This window comes from Scyliorhinus torazame, chromosome 17 (assembly GCF_047496885.1).
Source record: "Scyliorhinus torazame isolate Kashiwa2021f chromosome 17, sScyTor2.1, whole genome shotgun sequence".
NCBI lineage: Eukaryota > Metazoa > Chordata > Chondrichthyes > Carcharhiniformes > Scyliorhinidae > Scyliorhinus > Scyliorhinus torazame.
Genome location: NC_092723.1, coordinates 5202749 through 5222773, shown reverse-complemented (window position 1 = coordinate 5222773; position 20025 = coordinate 5202749). Strand labels below are relative to the sequence as shown.

At 45.5% G+C, this 20025-nt stretch overlaps 1 protein-coding gene across 3 annotated transcripts in view; it reads left to right on the top strand.

Annotated features, from left to right (window-relative positions):
* Nucleotides 1-20025, top strand: part of LOC140393660 (acidic mammalian chitinase-like) — a 309380-nt gene that overhangs the window by 284511 nt on the left and 4844 nt on the right. For 2 of the 3 annotated variants that reach the window (XM_072479945.1, XM_072479944.1), the window contains one exon: nucleotides 3438-3577. In XM_072479945.1, the coding sequence (XP_072336046.1) occupies nucleotides 3438-3572 (135 nt within the window). In that variant the 3' untranslated portion in view covers nucleotides 3573-3577. Of the gene's footprint in view, nucleotides 1-3437; nucleotides 3578-14001; nucleotides 14087-20025 lie in introns of all 3 variants that reach the window. The other variant, XR_011935705.1, reaches the window with a different exon arrangement.

Here is a 20025-nt window from a genome sequence, read left to right as displayed (position 1 = left end):
AACCTGGAGAGACTCCACCTGCAGTTCCTGCTCCAACATCGAGAGACTCCGCCAGCAGCTCCAGGTGTCCGTGCCAGTAAGTCCTGATTTAATCTGGAACAGAGTGCAATCCTATTGGTGCCCGATTGATAGAGGCCGACTAGAAATGCAATATGACACTCTGACATTCTCTGGGCCGATGGTGACCACCATTATCCACCATGATGGTCGGGACGGCAGGTTTCCCAGGTCCGCTCACCACAAACCCAGTTATTCTGCCTGATATCTCACCGCTGCGGAGTCTAGAACCAGGGGACACAGTTTCAGAGAAAGTGGCAGATCATTTAGCACTGAGATGAGGATGAATTTCTTCACTCAGAGAGGAATTAATCTTTGGTGTTGTCTCCTCCGGTGTTCCCTCCTCCTATCGGCTCTCCTCCAGTGTTCTCTCCTCCAGTATTCTCTCCTCCAGTGTTCTCTCCTCCAGTGGGCTCTCCTCCAGTGGGCTCTCCCCCAGTGTTCTCACCTCCAGTGTCCTCTCCTCCAGTGTTCTCTCCTCCAGTATTCTCTCCTCCAGTGTTCTCTCCTCCAGTGGGCTCTCCTCCAGTGGGCTCTCCCCCAGTGTTCTCACCTCCAGTGTTCTCACCTCCAGTGTTCTCTCCTCCAGTGTACTCTCCTCCAGTGTTCTCTCCTCCAGTGGGCTCTCCTCCAGTGGGCTCTCTTCCAATGGCCCTCCTCCTGTGGGCTCTCCTCCAGTGAACTCTCTTCTAGTGGGCTCTCCTCCAGTGTAACATGCTAAGGAGAGTACAAGGCATCCATGGCTGACGAGGGATATCAAGGACAGCATAAAGTCTAAGAAAAAAGCATACAAAATGGCGAGGATTAGTGGGAAACCAGAGGATTGGGAAGCCTTTAAAAGCGAGCAGAGGACAACTAAAAAAGCAATAAGGGGGAAGAAGATGAAGTACGAGTGCAAGCTAGTTAGTAATATAAAGGAAGATAGGAAGAGATTTTTTCAATATATAAAAGGTAAGAGAGAGGCAAAAATAGACATTGGACCACTGGAAAATGTGGCTGGAGAAGTAATAATAGGTAACAAAGAAATGACAGATGAACTGAATAGTTACTTTGCATCAGTCTTCACGGTGGAAGACACCAGTGGGATGCCGGAGCTCCAGGAGTACCAGGGGGCAGAGGTGGGTGCAGTGACCATTACTAAGGGGAAGGTTCTGGGGAAACTGAAAGGTCTGAAGGTGGATAAGTCACCTGGACCGGATGGACTACACCACAGAGCCCTAAAAGAGATAGCTGAGGAAATTGTGGAGGCATTAGTGATGATCTTTCAGGAATCACTGGAGGCAGGAAGGGTCCCAGAGGCTAATGTAACACTACTGTTTAAGAAGGGAGGGAGGCAGAAGATGGGAAATTATAGGCCGGTTAGCCTGACTTCAGTCACTGGTAAGATTTTAGAGTCTGTTATTAAAGATAGAATCGCGAAGCACTTGGAAGTGCACGGTAAAATAGGACTGAGTCAGCACGGCTTTGTCAAAGGGAGGTCATGTCTGACAAATCTGTTAGAGTTCTTTGAGGAGGTATCTCCTCTTTGAGGAGAATCAGTGGACGTGATTTATTTAGATTTCCAGAAGGCCTTTGACAAGGTGCCGCATAGGAGACTGTTAAATAAGTTAAGAGCCCATGGTGTTCAGAGTAAGATTCTGGCATGGATAGAGGATTGGCTGACTGGCAGAAGGCAGAGAGTGGGGATAAAGGGGTCTTTTTCAGGATGACAGCTGGTGACTAGTGGCGTGCCTCAGTGATCTGTGGTGGGACCACAACTTTTTACAATATACATTAATGATCTGGAAGAAGGAATTGAAGGCACTGTTGCTAAGTTTGCAGATGATACAAAGATCTGTAAAGGGACAGGTAGTATTGAGGAAGCAAGGGGGCTGCAGAAGGACTTGGACAGGCTAGGAGAGTGAGCTATGAAGTGACAGATGGAATGCAATGTGGAAAAGTGTGAGGTGATGCACTTTGGAAGGAGGAATCTAGGCATAGGCTATTTTCTAAATGGGGAAATGCTTTGGAAAGCAGAAGCACAAAGGGACTTGGGAGTCCTTGTTCACGATTCTCTTAAGGTTAATGTGTAGGTTCAGTCGGCAGTTAAGAAAGCAAATGCAATGTTAGCATTCATGTCAAGAGGGCTAGAATACAAGACCAGGGATGTACTTCTGAGGCTGAATAAGGCTCTGGTCAGACCCCATTTGGAGTACTGTGAGCAGTTTTGGGCTCCGTACCTAAGGAAGGATGTGTTGGCCTTGCAAAGGGGCGGGGGCGGTTCATAAGAATGACCCCTGGAATGAAGAACTTGTCGTATGAGGAACGTTTGAGGACTCTGGGTCTTATTCGTTGGAGTTTAGAAGAATGAGAGGGAATCATATTGAAACTTACAGGATACTGCGAGACCTGGATAGAGTGGACATGGTGAGGATGTTTCCACTTGTAGGACAAATTAGAACCAGAGGACACCATCTCAGAGTAAAGGAATGATCCTTTAAAACCGAGATGAGGAGGAATTCTTTCAGCCAGAGGGTGGTGAATCTGTGGAACTCTTTGCGCAGAAGGCTGTGGAGGCCAAATCACTGAGTGTCTTTAAGACAGAGATAGATAGGTTCTTGATTAATAAGGGGATCAGGGGTTATGGGGAGAAGGCAGGAGAATGAGGATGAGAAAATATCAGCCATGATTGAATGGCGGAGCAGACTCGATGGGCCAAGTGGCCTAATTCTGCTCCTATGTCTTATGGTCTTTGGTTCTCCTCCAGTGGGCTCTCCTCCAGTGTTCTCTCCTCCAGTGGACTCTCCTCCAGTGGGCTCTCCTCCAGTGTTCTCTCTTCCAGTGGACTCTCCTCCAGTGTTCTCTCCTCCAGTGGGCTCTCCTCCAGTGGACTCTCCTCCAGTGGGCTCTCCTCCAGTGTTTTCTCTTCCAGTGGGCTCTCCTCCAGTGTTCTCTCTTCCAGTGGGCTCTCCTCCAGTGTTCTCTCCTCCAGTGTTCTCTCCTCCAGTGTTCTCTCTTCCAGTGGGCTCTCCTCACGTTGGCTCTCCTTAAGTGGGCTGTCCTCCAGTGGCCTCTCTCCCAGTGCTCTCTCCTCCAGTGGGATCTCCTCCAATGGGCTGTGAAGGCTCAGTTGTTGAACAAGCTCAAGAGTGAGATCAGTAGATTTCTGCACATTGAAAACATCAACAGATACAGGGATAGTGCAAGAAAATGTGTTGAAGTGGAAGATCAGCCATGATCTCCTCAATATACTGGAGAGGACTCGAGGGGCCATTTCTGCCCCCAGTTCTTATGTTTGTTTATATCAACCATTTTATCTTATGAAGGAAAAGGACTAAATCTTCAAGAAAAAACTTTGTTTGACACTTTCTGGTTCTACTTTTATGTCTATTTATCTGTAGGCTCAGTGGGTGAAGAGGAACAGATTTGGAGGTGCCATGTTGTGGGCCTTGGATCTGGATGATTACAATGGAACTTACTGCAATGAAGGGTCGTTTCCTTTGGCCAATACATTGAAGACTACTCTTGGCGTCTGATTCTGGTAAATTATTACATGTTACCAAGCTGAACATGAACTGATTTCTATTGCTATAGTGTATAATATTTTAACAAAACATTGCCGCGATTTAATGGCCTTGTCGCACCTGACTTAGTGATGTGACAAGGCCATTGAATTTCATGAGATTCACAATGCTCAAACGCCCTTGCGAGACTTAACAGAATCTCATGAGACATCATGATGTGGATCTTGCCCTCACTGAGCAAGATCCAGATTAACATATTTAAGTGAACCATTAGGCTCACAGAATACCTGCGCCGTATTCCCCCCGCGCCTGGGAACTGATTGCCACAAACGTGTGCCAGGCATAATGGCACCTGAGGGGAGGGTGGCTCTCCCAGGCCATTGGAGACCATTGGGTGTCAGGCTCTTGGTAGGGTGGCACCCTCAAACACCCCTGTTGACAACCGGGCACCGGAGTGACCCTGGAGGAATTCAAACTGAGCGTCCGTGAGCAGGTTATTGCTGAGTACGTGCCACTTGATAGCACTGTTGATGATTCCTTCCATCACTTTGCTGGTGATGGAGAGTAGACTGATAGGGCAGTAATTGGCTGGGTTAGAATTGTTCTGTTTCTTGTGCACTGGGCACACCTGGGCAATTGTCTATATTGTCATGTTCCAGAGCCTTTGCAGTATCCAGTGCCTTGAGCTGCTTCTTGGTCTATATTTTTAAATTAATTTACGGGATGTGTGTGTCGCTGGTTAGGCCGGCTCTTACTGCCCACACCCAGATGTCCTTCAGAAGGTGGGGGTGAGTTGCCTTCTTGAACCGCTGCAGTCATTGAGATGTAGGGACACCCACTGTGCTGTTCGGGAGGGATTTCAGGATGTTGCCCCAGCGACCGTGAAGGAACAGCGATATATTTCCAAGTCAGGATTGTCATGTGAGAGTACATTTAAGAACTGGGTGTTTATAAATGGGTGCGTATATAAATATCTGTAGTGAGAGTACCTTTAAGAAATGGGTGTTTACTGCTGCAGTGATGTCAGAGAGTGGGTGGAGCTGGGCTGTCTGCCAGCTTTTTTGAGCAGGCTGCAGGGTGTGTTTTAGTTTGGTTTTCAGTGTTGGAGCTGAAGCCAGACCAAGCTGGTGTACGTCTGTTCTCTCTGCCATCAAAAGACTATCTCTTGATCATTTGGTGAATTCAGAATTATAAATGTTTTCAGTCGTGACTTTACCCTGATGTGCTTCTGATAAAGGTTTTGTTTTTAAGTCGTATGGATGTTAAAAAGGAAAGCTTAAAGGTTTACTTAATGTTATAGGCTTTGGGCTTGTATTTGAATTAATGGTTGCTAAGATGTTCACTGTCTGTTTTAAAAAGGTTAACTTGAGTTCATAGAATAAACATTGTTTTGGTTCAAAAAACACTTTTCCATTTCTGCTGTCCCACACCTGTAGTGTGGACCGTGTGCTCCCCATACCACAATCTAGTAAACGTTGTGGGTCAGGTGAACTCCATGATACACTTTGGGGTTCTCTAAACCCTGGCCCATAACAGGGTTGTGAGTGACTTGGAGGGGAACCTCCAGGTGGTGGGGTGCCCAAGTATCTGCTGCTCGTGTCCTTCTAGATGGTAGTGGTTGTGGGTTTGGAAGGTGCTGTCGAAAGGACGTTGGTGAGTTACTGCAGTGCATCTTGTAGAAGGTACATACAGCTGCCAGTGTTCATCATTGGTAGGAGTATGAACGTTTGTGGAAGGGGAGAAATCAAGCGGCTGCTTTGTCCTGGATGGTGTTGAACTTCTTGACTGTTCTTGAAATCAGATGGAGTGAATCGTATTGGCTGAAGACTGACATGTGTGCTGCTGGGGACCTCCGGGAGAGACTGTGATGGATCATCCACTAGACACCTGACTGAAGATTGTTGCGAATGGCTCAGCCTTGTCTTTTGAAAAAGCTTTATTAATTACTTGCTGCTTCTGCTGTTTGGCACACACGTAATCCTGTGTTGTAGCTTCACCAGGTTGGCACCTCATTTTCAGGTATGCCTGGTGTTGCTCCTGGCATGCTCACCTGCACTCTTCATCGAACCAGGGTTGATCCCATGGCTTGATGGTAATGGTAGAGTGGGGGAAATGCCGGGCCATGACGTTACAAAAATGTGGTTGGTACAATTCTGCTGCTGCTGATGGCCCACAGAGCCTCATGGATGCCCAGTCTTGAGCTGCTGGATCTGTTTGAAGTCTATCACATTTAGCACGGTGGTAGTACCACACAGCACGATGGAGAGTATCCTCAATGTGAAGACTGGATGTTGAGGACTCGCAGAGCAACTCCCTCCCGTCTGCATACCATTGTGCTGCCACCTCTGTTGGGTCTGTCCTGCCGGTGAGACAGGACATACCCAGGAATGAGGATAGTGGTGTCTGGGACATTGTCTGTAAGGTATGATTCTGTGAGTATGACTATGTCAGGCTGTTGGTTGACTAGTCTGTGAGACAGCTCTGCCAACTTTGGCACAAGCTCTCAGATGTTAGTAAGGAGGACTTTGCAGGGTCGACAGGGCTGGGTTTCCTATTGTCGTTGCTGGTGCCTGGTTCAAAGTTGGGTGGCGGGTGGTCCAACCGGCTTCATTTGTTATTCGTATTTTTGTATCAGTGGAATACAACTTAGTGCCTTGCTAGCCCATAGCAGAAGGCATTTAATAGTCTATCACATTGCTGTGGGTCTGGAGTCACGTGTAGGCCAGACCGGGTAAGGACGGCAGATTTCCTTCCCTCAAGGGCATTAGTGAACCAGATGGATTTGTAAGATAATTTCTAATGGTTTCATGGTCATCTTTAGACTTTTAATTCCAGTTACTTTATTGAGTTTAAATTCCGCCACCTGCCATGCCTCCGCAGCCCCCCCCCCCCCCCACCCCCCCGAATTACCCATCTCAATAACCCAGTTCGTGCCTAAAGGTATGGGGTGTGATTTGCCAGCCTCATTGCACCCAACGTGGTGTCGCAACAAGGCCGATGAATCTGGCGTGACGCCTCTCACAGGTTTCAACCGAAACCCACGAGACGTCAGGATCTGGATGTCGTCTGCATTCGGTGAGATCCAGATCAGCACATTTAAATGAAGCATCGCATTGTCCCGCTGCCTGGAAACTAACTGCCCTCCCTGCGAGGCCTTGAGCGGGCACTGATTAGCCAAGTGCAACAGCACCCAAGGGGTTTCCCAGGCCATTGGAGACTCCCGGATGGTCAGGGACAGGGCAGGGTGGCACCTGGGCAACTTGGCATTGCCACCCTGGCACTTCCAGGCTGGTGGATGGAACTCATCTGGCAAGGACACAGTGAGGGTGGCGGTGGCAGTTTGCCTGCATGCCGGGTGGTACTGCTGAGGGTCGGGGCCTGAGGGGGCCATGCCCATGAAAGTGGGGGTGAGGGGAGGCATGGAGGGCAGAAATTCCATGGCTGAATCATGTCCTTGGTTTGCGCAAAGCCATGAGAGGCTGAGTTTTCTGGGAAGCTACTGATCCCAGGTGCCTGGTCAGCTCCTTCCAGACTCCCCTGTAGCTCTTCAACTAGGTAAGGCATTTAACTCACTGACTCATCACCTGCTTGGGAATCTCCCTAATTTCCATTTAAATCTCTAAAGAAGGTGCCTCGTGACCAGATTCCTGGTTCACTTCTTTCATCTTATTTCAAGTCTTCAACCTCTGATAACACGACTGGTCCAGTGTCAGTGCTTTAACTTCATTGGATTCGATCCTCTTCTTCCTCACATTGTTGGCCTCGTTTTGGCCTCTTTTCGTTAAACTGGACCTTCCTTGGCCACCTCAACCCTCACACGTTGCCTGGCCCACTGCAGGGTTTCTAAACCATTCTCAGCTTTCTGTCCCCTGCAGAATCCAGCTGCTTTTCTGCGCTCTTTCCAGCCACTTTGGACTGTCTTTGAGTCTTGGGGCCTCCGACCCTGAAAGCTGCAGATAGCTAAATGTCTGCCCCTTTGCAAGGGTAAGTTTAGGATCACACCAGATGTTACCAGTCTTGGAACAAACTCACTTTGCAAATAAATTGCACCTCCACACTCTCTCCAATGATTCTCTTGATTAATACTCTAATTCACTGTATTTCTGCTCTCAGGTGGGGTTTCTTTAATGTCCTGCTCAAGTAAAGTTTGCAGGTAGAGAGTGGGCTGGATTCTCTGGTTCTCCCAGCCGTGTGTTTCTCGGCGATGTGCAGGTCACTGGCATCGGGATTCGCTACTCCAGCTGCTTGTCAATGGGATTTCCCATTGAAAGCTATTCCACGCCCCCAGGAAGCGCACAGGTGTTTGTGCACTGCCAGCAGGAACAGCAGAATCCCAATGGTCAGAATTCCAGCCAGTGTGTCTGAGGATGCGGAAGACCTTTTCTGGCTCTTTTAACCAAGCTGACCATTCCCCTGGCCACAGGCTTGGCTTTGTCCACTGCATTCCCTGTGGGTTACCTCACACACCAGCAACTTTCTTTTCCATGTCCTGGTTCCTCACGTTGAAAACACACAGGGAGCTTTCTAATGGTCTCCCCCCTGAGGATCCTCTTTTAAAATTTAGGGATTCTTCAGTCCTTCCTTCATTATTCTCCATTTCTCCCCAGCCTGTCCCGACTTCATCTGTCTCCCTTCTATCTCTCCCTTGTCTGTGAGAATGACCAGATCACAGTTCAGTTGGGTCTGGAGTCACACTGTCAGCTGCTCCTTGGGCTGCCGATCAAGCTTTGGAAACCCTTTGTTCTTCCATACGGGGTCTTCATAGAAATTGAAAATCTATGGAAGTTTGTTCGGGCTCTTTTGGAATTTCTGTCGGTGAGTTTCGGGAACTAAGTCTGAAGCCCCGAGAAAACCTGTTTAACCTTCTCATAGTTTGCTGCAGTTTCAACAGACAAGAAAACATTATCACTTGCCTGACCTAAACCTCACCTATTAACCTGCTTTACCTTAGCAGTGTCCAGCTCTCTGCTGGCCATGATGACATTTGCTGTGCAAGGCTGTCAAATGAGATGAGAAATGATTCCACATCTCCCTCCTCAAGTTTTGAGATAATCTGTGAGAATTTAAAAGTTCAGCATGGGGTAGTGGTATCCCTCCCTGCTGGTGGTCCTTGGGCACAGTGGGATTCTTGTTATTAAATTGGAACAGTTAAAGGTGGAATTCATTAAGGGTTTACGTAAATTACTGGAGCTGTGTGTGGGGTCTTTATGTTTGTAGTTGTTAAAAATGCTTACTGTGTGTTTATACAAATTAATAGAATAAAGTTTTTTTTTTTGATTAAATGTGCCGAAGACCTCTGTTGAATAACGCCTGAAAGGCAGACCCTTGTGCTCATCGTAACCAAAATCAATAAACAGTTGTCGGTCAGGAGAACTCTATGATATACTTTGGAGTTTTCTAAACCCTGGCCCATAACAAATTGGGGGCTCGTCTGGGAGAAAAGTCTATCTTTCATGATTGGGTGGCTTAGTGAACTTAAAGACAGTGAGGGGTGAGCATATTTGTGTTTGCTTTTCAGGTGTTGTTTTCAAGTTGAAATAGGGAGTGTGTTGTGGACAATGGCTCTTTCAGAGGCTCAGAAGTTTTTGGGGGTGGAGAAAGTCACACGCAGTACCTTATAAACAGAGAATAAAAAAAGGCTTTCAGATTTGGCAAAAACATTGCAGTTAACAGTGCCTGATAAAATATGAAAAGAAGAGGTAATTGAGGCGGTAGCTGAGCATTTAAAATTCCCTGAGACACAGTCAGAATCATTGGAAATGGCAAGAATTCAATTACAGATTAAGCGGCTTGACCATGAAAAAGAATTAAAGCACCTTGAATATGAAATGAGGGAGAAAGAAAGAATAGCCCTTGCAGAACAAAAAGAGAAAGAAAAGGAGGTACAGATTAGGGAAAAAGAAAAAGAGAGAGAGGAAAAAGAAAAAGAGAGATACTTTAAAATTCAGAAACTGGCCATGAAATGTGAAAGTCAGTTAACATTGGCAGAGGTAATGAGAAACATACAGTCTGAGGATAGTGATGAGGGTAGTGAGCAAGACGTCACAGTCAAAGGCTTGGTGGGGTTCTATTTAAATATATCCAAGCATTTCCAAGGTTTGATGAGAAGGATGTAGAAGCCTTTTTCATTTCATTTGAGAAGGTAGCTAAACAAATAAAATGGCCATAGGACATGTGGGTATTTCAGATTCAAACAAAGTTGGTAGGTAGAGCTAATGAAGTGTTGCATCGCTATCAGAGGAGGTATCTGGGGCGTATGAGGAGGTGAAAAAAAACATCTTCGGTTTATATGAACTAGTGCCTGAAGCCTTCAGACAAAGGTTTAGAAATTTAAGGAAAGAACCTGGTCAAGCGTACATAGAGTTTGAAAGGATCAAACAGATTAGTTTTGATAGGTGGATAAGGGCTTTGAAAATAGACCAAACATATGAAGCTCTTAGAGAAATGATAATTTTGGAGGAGTTTACAAATTCAATTCCTGATGTAGTGAGAACTCATGTGGAAGCGCAGACGGTTAAAACTGCGAGATTAGCAGCATAAATGGCAGATGATTAGAATTAGTTCATAAATCAAAGTTTGGTTTCCGACATCAGTTTTAGTCTGTGAGGGATGGAAACTGGGGAAAAGAGAAATACTCAGCTGTTAAAGGTAAAGTGGATCTGATGGGAGATAATAAGGATAGTGTACCTCAGATTAAAAAAGAAATCTAGGAGGGTGGAAGAGAAATGAAAAGTTTCAAATGTTTTTACTGTAATAAACTAGGCCATGTAATGTCACAGTGTTGGGGTTGAAGAAAAGCACTGGGAAGGCTGATGTGGTAAAACAGGATAAGTCAGTGGGATTTGTTAAAGTGGTAAAGGAAAGTCCAAGTGAAATGAAGGAGGTGCAAAAGATTGTACAGCCTGATCAAGAGGTGATTGATAAGAAGGTGCCAGATCTTTTTAAAGAATTTACTTGTGTGGATAAAGTTTACTCAAGTGTATCAGGAGGAGTAGGTAAGAGGTCAGAATTTTAAGAGATATGGGAGCTAGTCAATCTTTAACAGTAAGAGATGAGGAGTTATGCAGTTTGGGAGGTATACTGCCAGAAAATATGGTAATATGTGGAATTCAGGGTGAGAAGAGTCGTGTTCCATTATTTCAGGTGAGATTTGAAAGTCCAGTGAAGAGTGGTGAAGTGGTAGTAGGAATAATAGAGAAACTATCTTGTCCAGGAATGCAGTTTATCTTGGGTAATGATATAGCTGGATCGCAGGTGGGAGTGATGCCTACTGTGGTTGATAAGCCAGTGGAAAATCAAACTAAATTGTTGAAGGATGAATATCCTTGGATTTTTCCGGATTGTGTAGTAATAAGATTGCAAAGTCACAGGTTAAGACAAGAGGGGAAATCAAAGAGTGAAGATAAAGTTCAAGTTGAATGATCAGAAACGATTTTTGACCAGATGGTTGGAAAAGAACAAGAACAGGTGGAGGATGAGGCGGATATTTTTAGTTCAGGAAAATTGGCGGAGTTACAACAGAAAGATAAAGAAATAAAACGGATGTATCAGAAAGCATACACGAAGAGGAATCTGAGTGTATACCAGAGTGTTATTACCGTAAAAATGATGTTTTAATGAGAAAATGGAGACCTGTACATATGCTGGCCGATGAAAAGTGGGCGGAAGTTCATCAAGTAGTATTGCCGGTAGGGTATAGAAAGGAGGTGTTGCGAGTAGCACATGAGGTACCAGTAGGAGGTCATTTGGGAGTAAGGAAAACTTAAACTAAAGTACAAAAACATTTTTATTGGCCTGGACTACATAAAGATGTAGTTAAATTTTGTCGATCATGTCACACATGTCAAGTGATAGGGAAATCTCATGGGGTGATAAAACCAGCGCCCTGAATACCCATTCCAGCAACTGAGGAACCTTTTACAAGGGTCTTAATTGATTGCTTGGGGCCGCTTCATAAAACGAAAAGTGGGGATCAATATCTTATGACTATAATGGACATGTCTACTAGGCTTCCAGAGGCCATTCCTGTACGCAATATTACAGCTAAAAAGATTGTGGAGGATTTACCTCAATTCTTGACTAGATATGGACTGTCCACAGAAGTACAATCGGATCAAGGATCAAATTTTACCTCGAGGTAATTCAAGGAGGTTATGGATAGTTTTGAAGTTAAACAATTTAAATCAACTGCGTACCATCCAGAATCGCAGGGAGTGTTAGAATGGTGGCATCAGACATTAAAGACAATGTTGAGGGCGTATTGTCAAGATTATCCAGAGGATTGGGATAAAGGAATTCCATTCATACTATTTGAAATTAGGGATGCACCTAATGAGGCAACCAAATTCAGTCCTTTTGAACTAATTTTTGGTCATGAGGTAAGAGGTAAGAGGACCACTTAAATCGATTAAAGAGAAATTGGTGTGAGCAGTCTGAAATTACATTATTGGATTACGTGTCAATTTTTAGGGAACGATTAAATAGAGCAGATGAGTTGGCGAGACAACATTAAAAAGTTGCACAGCATGTGATGAAACGGGTCGTGGACAAGAAAGCAAACGTTCATAGTTTTGCCAGTGGAGATAAAGTTTTAGTATTGTTACCAGTGGTAGGTGAACATTTGAAAGCATGGTTTTGTGGGACTTTATCAGATTGAAAGGAAATTGAGTGAGGTGAATTATTTGGTGAGAACGCCAGATAGAAGGAAAACTCACTGAATGTGTCATGTGAATATGCTTAAAAGGTATTTTGAAAGGGAAGGAGAGCAAAAGGAAGAACTTTCAGTGATTCTAACTCAAAGTGAAGAACCAAATTCAGATGACTGTGAATTTGATATTCCTCAAATTAAATTGGATAACGAGGATGTTCTTAAAAATTGGGATAAATTATTGAGTTAACTTCCAGAGGAAAAATGAACTGACCTGAAAGAGTTATTAATATCACATGGGCATGTTTGTGGAAATAAACTGGGCAACACGGTAGCATTGTGGATAGCACAATTGCTTCACAGCTCCAGGGTCCCAGGTTCGATTCCGGCTTGGGTCACTGTCTGTGCAGAGTCTGCACATCCTCCCCGTGTGTGCGTGGGTTTCCTCCGGGTGCTCCGGTTTCCTCCCACATTCCAAAGATGTGCAGGTTAGGTGGATTGATCATGATAAATTGCCCTTAGTGTCCAAAATTGCCCATAGTGTTGGGTGGAGTTACTGGGTTATGGAGATAGGGTGGAGGTGTTGACCTTGGGTAGGGTGCTCTTTCCAAGAGCTAGTGCAGACTCGATGGGCTGAATGGCCTCCTTCTGCACTGTAAATTCTATGAAATAAGTTGGGAAGTACTAAAGTGGCTAAAAATGATGTAGATGTGGGAAATGCTGTTCCAATTAAACAACATCCATATAGACTTAACCTTTTAAAATTGGCACAATTGAAAGTATGCTTACAATGGCATAGTTGAAGTGGGTTGCAGCCAATGGAGCTCACCCATGGTGATGGTACCGAAGCCGGACGGTACCCAATGATTGTGTGTGGACTATATAAACGTTAATGCAGTTACAAGAATGGACTCTTATCCTATCCCATGCTTGGAGGACTGCATTGAGAAGGTGGGAAAATCAGCTTTTATCTCCAAACTGGATTTACTTAAAGGTTACTGGCAGGTATCTTTCTCCGAAAGGGCAAAGGAGATTTCAGCTTTTGTGACTCCAGATGGTATATGCCAATTCAAAGTTATGCCATTTGGCATGAAAAACGCCCCAGCCACATTTCAACAGTTAATTAACAAAGTTGTTTCAGGATTACCCAATTGTGCAGTATACATGGACGATCTAGAAATTTTTAGTCAGACATGGAAAGATCATTTGAAGATGGAGTTATTTGATCGACGTCAGGAGGCCGGGTTTGGTGGTAAACCTAGCCATAAGTGAATTTGGAAAAGCCCAATTCACGTTCCTTGGCCATACAAATTGACAGGGACAAATGGTCCCACGGGATGTGAAAACAAAGGTTATTGGGGAGTTTCCAATACTCTGGACATGAAGGGAAATAATGCAATTTCTTGGCATGAGTGAAGGCTGTGTTAACCACTGCTCCTGCGTTGGCCACCCCAAATCACACAAAACCATTCAACGTTGCTGTCGATGCGAGTGATGTGCGCGTAGGTGCTGTGCGCTTGCAAGAAGACGACAAAGGCATAGAGCGGCCTTTTGGATATTTTTCTAAAAAATTGAATGATCACCAGAGGAAGTACTCAATAATTGAAAAGGAGACTTTGAGCTTGGGGCTGGCTTTGCAACACTTTAGCATTTATGTTACCAGCAATTCGTCTGAAACTATTAAATATACTGATCAAAATCCATTGACGTTTTGGAGTCGATTCAGGAATAAAAATGCCAGTGTTTCGAGTTTATTGTTACAGCCATTTCATTTAAGAATTATACATGTGGCAGGACGTGAAAATGTGATCGACGATGCTTTGTTACGAATATGATGAAGAGAAACAGATTCGATGGTGGATAAAGAAGAACTAAAATGGTCTGTATTATTATCAATGTTGCCTGTTTTGCTTTTGTCTAGAAAATGTATATTTATTGTCAATTGTTATTAATGGGCAAGTGAAAAGTTGAAAAATTAAACCATCTTTGAAGTTGATGGTTTTTTAAATTTTCTTGGCTGTGGTGTCATGTGAGTGACCCTTTGAGAAATGTTTTTGTCTCATCACATGGCTTCAGTGATGTGCAGAAAGAATGATTTGCTCCAGGAGTGATTGCATGAAAAAATGGGGCTTTGGTATTTTTAAAACAAAACTTGATTATGCATACAATATTAAACGTTTAACTTCACACACAAAAGGAATGGCTTACAATTACCCTTAACACGATCACATAATTTCCCATTAAACAATAAGAAAATAAACAGACAGCTCACAATCTATCTTCAATTGGCATGGCATAGAGCAATACTTGCTTTATAAAACAGATTTGGCTCCTGTTAGAACCTCTTCAGACTCCGGCTGACTATCTTCAAAAAAGGATGGTTTGCCTGGCGTGTTTTAACTCTTCCCTGTCCCCAGATAGGACTGTTCTGCTTTAAAGATTATTACTCTTTCATAAATATCCTACAGTCAGGACCATATAGTTAATTCAATCTAACAATAAATCAAGTGTTTATTTCAAATTAATTAACTAGTGCTTAAATGTCACTCAGCGGGGTGCAGTGCTCCAACGATGAGATGTGGCAGATCTGTGACACTCCCAGCATCCCGGTCAACTACATCAGCAGCAAGTGTAACCAATGGCAGCTCCTCACAGACCACGTGGTTTGGTTGGAGCAGCAATTGGATGCACTTAGGTGCATGCAGGTGGTGGAAAGCGCCATAGATCAGAGTTATAGAGATGTGGTCACACCCAAGGTGCAGGCAGAAAGATGGGTGACCACCAGAAGGGGCAGGCAGTCAGTGCAAGAATCCCCTGTGGTTGTCCCCCTCTCGAACAGGTATACCCCTTTGGATACTGTTGGGGGCAATAGCCTATCAGGATAAATCAGCAGCAGCCAGAGCAGTGGCACCACGGCTGGCTCTGGTGTTCAGCAGGGAGGGTGAAAGCGCAGAAGAGCAATAGTCATTGTGGACTCTGTACTCAGGGGCACAGATAGGTGCTTCTGTGGACGTGAAAGAGACTCCAGGATGGTATGTTGCCTCCCTGGTGCCAGGGTTCAGGATGTCTTAGAACCGGTAGCGGACATCCTGAAGGGGGAGGGCAAACAGGCAGAGGTCGTGGTACATATTGGTACTAATGACATAGGCGGGAATGGGCAAGAGGTCCTGCAGCAGGAGTTCAGGGAGCTAGGCAGAAAGTTAAATGACTGGACCTCTAGGGTTGTAATCTCGGGATTACTCCCTGTGCCACATGCTCGTGAGGCTAGAAATAACAAGATAGGGCAGCTAAACACATGGCTAAACAGCTGGTGTAGGAGGGAGGTTTTAAGTTATCTGGACCACTGGGAGCTCTTCCTGGGCAGGTGTGACCTGTATAAGAAGGACGGGTTGCATCGAAACGTGAGAGGCATAAATATCCTGGCTGCGAGGTTTGCTAGTGTCACACGGGAGGGTTTAAACTGGTATGGCAGGGGGGTGGGTACCGGAGCAATAGGTCAGAAGGTGAAAAAAGATGAGGGAGAACTAGGGAATAGGGCCAGTATCGCTCTGGGGAAGAGCAGACAGGAGGTGTTGCTGAAAACAGCAGGACTGGTGGCCTGAAGTGCATATATTTTAATGCAAGAAGTATAACAGGTAAGGCAGATGAAGTTAAGAGTTTGTATTAATACTTGGAACTATGACGTTGTTGCCATTACAGAGACCTGGTTGAGGGAAGGGCAGGACTGGCAGCTAAACATTTGAGGATTTAGATGTTTCAGGTGGGATAGAGGGGGATGTAAAAGGGGTGGAGGAGTTGCGCTACTGGTTAGGGAGAATATCACAGCTGTACTGCGGGAGGACACCTTAGAGGACAGCGAGGCTCTATGGGTAGAGATCAGGAATAAGAAGAGTGCAGTCACAATGTTGGGGGTTTAGTACAGGCCTCCCAACAGCCAGCGGGAGATAGAGGAACAGATAGGTAGACAGATTTTGGAAAGGAGTAAAAGCAACAGGGTTGTTGCGATGGGAGACTTTAACTTCCCCAATATTGATTGGGACTCACTTAGTGCCAGGGGCTTGGATGGGGCAGAGTTTGTAAGGAGCATCCAGGAGGGCTTCTTAAAACAATATGTAGATAGTCCAACTAGGGAAGGGGCTGTACTGGACCTGGTATTGGGGAATGAGCCCGGCCAGGTGGTAGAAGTTGCAGTAGGGGAGCATTTCGGGAACAGTGACCACAATTGGTGGGCAGCATGGTAGCACAAGTGGATAGCACTGTGGCTTCACAGCGCCAGGGTCCCAGGTTCAATTCCCGGCTTGGGTCACTGTCTGTGCGGAGTCTGCATGTTCTCCCCGTGTCTGCGTGGGTTTCCTCCGGGTGCTCCGGTTTCCTCCCACAGTCCAAAGACGTGCAGGTTAGGTGGATTAGCCATGATAATTTGCCATTAGTGGCCAAAAGGTTAGGTTGGGTTATGGGGATAGGGTGGAAGTGAGGGCTTAAGTGGGTCGGTGCAGACTCGATGGGCCAAATGGCCTCCTTCTGCACTGTATGTTCTATGTTCTAACAATTCAGTAAGTTTTATAGTGCTGGTGGACAAGGATAAGAGTGCTCCTCGAGTGAATGTGCTAAATTGGGGGAAGGTACAATATTAGGCAGGAACTGAAGGACCTAGAGTGGGGGCGGATGTTTGAGGGTAAATCAACATCTGACATGTGGGAGGCTTTCAAATGTCAGTTGAAAGGAATTCAGGACCGGCATGTTCCTGTGAGGAAAAAGGATAAATACGGCAAATTTCGGGAATCTTGAATAACGAGAGATATTGTAGGCCTCGTCACAAAGAAAAAGGAGGCATTTGTCAGGGCTAAAAGGCTGGGAACAGACGAAGCCTGTGTGGAATATAAGGAAAGTAGGAAGGAACTTAAGCAAGGAGGCAGGAGGGCTAAAAGGGGTCACGAAAAGTCATTGGCAAATAGGGTTAAGGAAAATCCCAAGGCTTTTTACACATAAAAAGCAAGAGGGTAGCCAGGGAAAGGGTTGGCCCACTGAAGGACAGGGGAGGGAATCTATGTGTGGAGCCAGAGGAAATGGGCGAGGTACTAAATGAATACTTTGCATCAGTATTCACCAAAGAGAAGGAATTGGTGGATGTTGAGTCTGGAGAAGGGTGTGTAGATAGACTGGGTCACATTGAGATCCAAAAAGACGATGTGTTGGGCGTCTTGAAAAATATTAATGCAGATTAGTCCCCAGGGCCTGATGGGATCTACCCCAGAATACTGAATGAGGCAAGAGTAGGAATTGCTGAGGCCTTGACATGAATCTTTGGATCCTCACTGTCTTCAGGTGATGTCCCGGAGGACTGGAGAATAGCCAATGTTGTTCCTTTGTTTAAGAAGGGTAGCAAGGATAATCCCGGGAACTACAGGCCGGTGAGCCTTACTTCAGTGGTAGGGAAATTACTGGAGAGAATTCTTCGAAACAGGATCTACTCCCATTTGGAAGCAAGTGGACGTATTGGCAAGAGGCAGCACGGTTTTGTGAAGGGGAGGATGTGCCTCACTAACTTGATAGAATTTTTCGATGAGGTCACAAAAATGATTGATGCAAGTAGGGCAGTGGATGTTGTCTATATGGATTTCTGTAAGACCTTTGACAAGGTCCCCCATGGCAGACTGATACAAAAGGTGAAGTCACATGGGCTCAGAGGTGAGCTGGCAAGATGGATACAGAACTGGCTAGGTCACAGAAGGCAGAGAGTAGCAATGGAAGGATGCTTTTCTGATTGGAGGGCTGTGACTAGTGGTGTTCCGCAGGGATCAGTGCTGGGACCTTTGCTGTTTGTAGTATATATAAATGATTTGGAGGAAAATCACTGGTCTGATTAGTATGTTTGCAGGACGACACAAAGGTTGGTGGAATTGCGGATAGCGATGAGGACTGTCAGAGGATACAGCAGGATTTAGATCGTTTGGAGACTTGGGCGGAGAGATGGCAGATGGAGTTTAATCCGGACAAATGTGAGGTAATGCATTTTGAAAGGTCTAATACAGGTAGGGAATATCCAGTGAATGGTAGAACCCTCAAGAGTATTGACAGTCAGAGAGATCTAGGTGTACAGGTCCACAGGTCACTGAAAGGGGCAACACAGGTGGAGAATGCAGTCAAGAAGGCATACAGCATGCTTGCCTTCATTGGCCGGGGCATTGAGTATAAAAATTGGCAAGTCATGTTGCAGCTGTATAGAACCTTAGTTAGGCCACACTTGGAGTATAGTGTTCAATTCTGGTCGCCACACCACCAGAAGGATGTGGAAGCTTTAGAGAGGGTGCAAAAGAGATTTACCAGGATTTCGCCTGGTATGGAGGGCATTAGCTATGAGGAGAGGTTGAATAAACTCGGTTTGTTCTCACTGGAACGACGGAGGCTGAGGTGCGACCTAATAGAGGTCTATAAAACTATGAGGGGCATAAACAGGGTGGATAGTCAGAGACTTTTTCCCAGGGTAGAGGGGTCAATTACTGGGGGGCATAGATTTAAGGTGCAAGGGGCAAAGTTTAGAGGAGATGTACGAGGCAAGTTTTTACACAGAAGGTAGTGACTGCCTGGAACTCGCTGCCGGAGGAGGTGGTGGAAGCAGGAACGATAGTGACATTTAATGGGCATCTTGACAAATACATGAATACGATGGGAATAGAGGGATATGGACCACAGAAGTGTAGAAGATGTTTGTTTAGACGGGCAGCATGGTAAGCGCAGGCTCGGAGGGCCGAAGGGCCTGTTCCTGTGCTGTACTTTTCTTTGTTCTTTGTTCATGTGTAAATGAGTTTCTGAAAACCAATAATGCATTCCCATTATCAGGGAAAGCCAAATCTTCATGGAAATGGGAGAGGGGCCACAGGAAATGACCCGAGCGTATTTGGTTTCAGCAGGATGGCGGGGAGGTACGTACAGGTGTGGAATTTCCTACCACTCCTGCCATTGTATGGAAATTTCCACCCAAAATCAACAGGCTTTTTGCTGGTCAGTCACATTTTCCATCCCACCTGTGACAATCCCGCTATGGGATGGGCCAGAAAATCCAGGCCACTGCTTCATACGAAATGAGACCAATACATATTTAAAGGCATCAGGTTAAGAAGGACAGAATGCCTATGAACGCTACACTGTCACAGGAGCTCTGACGACACTGATTATGTTCTGAAAGGCTGGTTTAGCTCAGTGGGCTAGACAGCTGGTTTGTAATGCAGAACAAACCCAGCAGCGCGGGTTCATTTCCCTTACCAGCTTACCTGAACAGGCGCTGGAATGTGGCAACTAGTGGCTTTTCACAGTAACCTCACACGTGTGGCAATAAAAGATTATTATTATATTATTATTATTATTTGTCATTTGTAAAAGCTCATCCTTTGTAGGACTTGCAGGATGGATTTGAAGAAGAAGCAGAGCGTTCTGGGCAAAACAGACTCCTTGTTATAGCTGCAGTTGCTGCTGGTAAACCAATAGTGGTTGGTATCCCCGCCTGCCACGTGGGAGATTGGGGTTCAATTCCCTGACGGGGAGCTTTGTAGATGTCCAGGTCCACTGGCCCTTTTTTAAGGGTGGCATGGTAGCACAGTGATTAGCACTGTTGCTTCACAGCGCCAGGGATCCAGGTTCAATTCCTGCTTGGGTCACTGTCCGTGCGGAGTCTGCACGATCTCCCTGTGACTGCATGGGTTTTCTCCGGGTGCTCCGATTTCCTCCCACAAGTCACAAAAGAAGTGCTGTCAGGTGAATTGGACATTCTGATTTCTCCCTCTGTGTACCCGAACAGGCGGCGGAATGTGGCTACTAGGG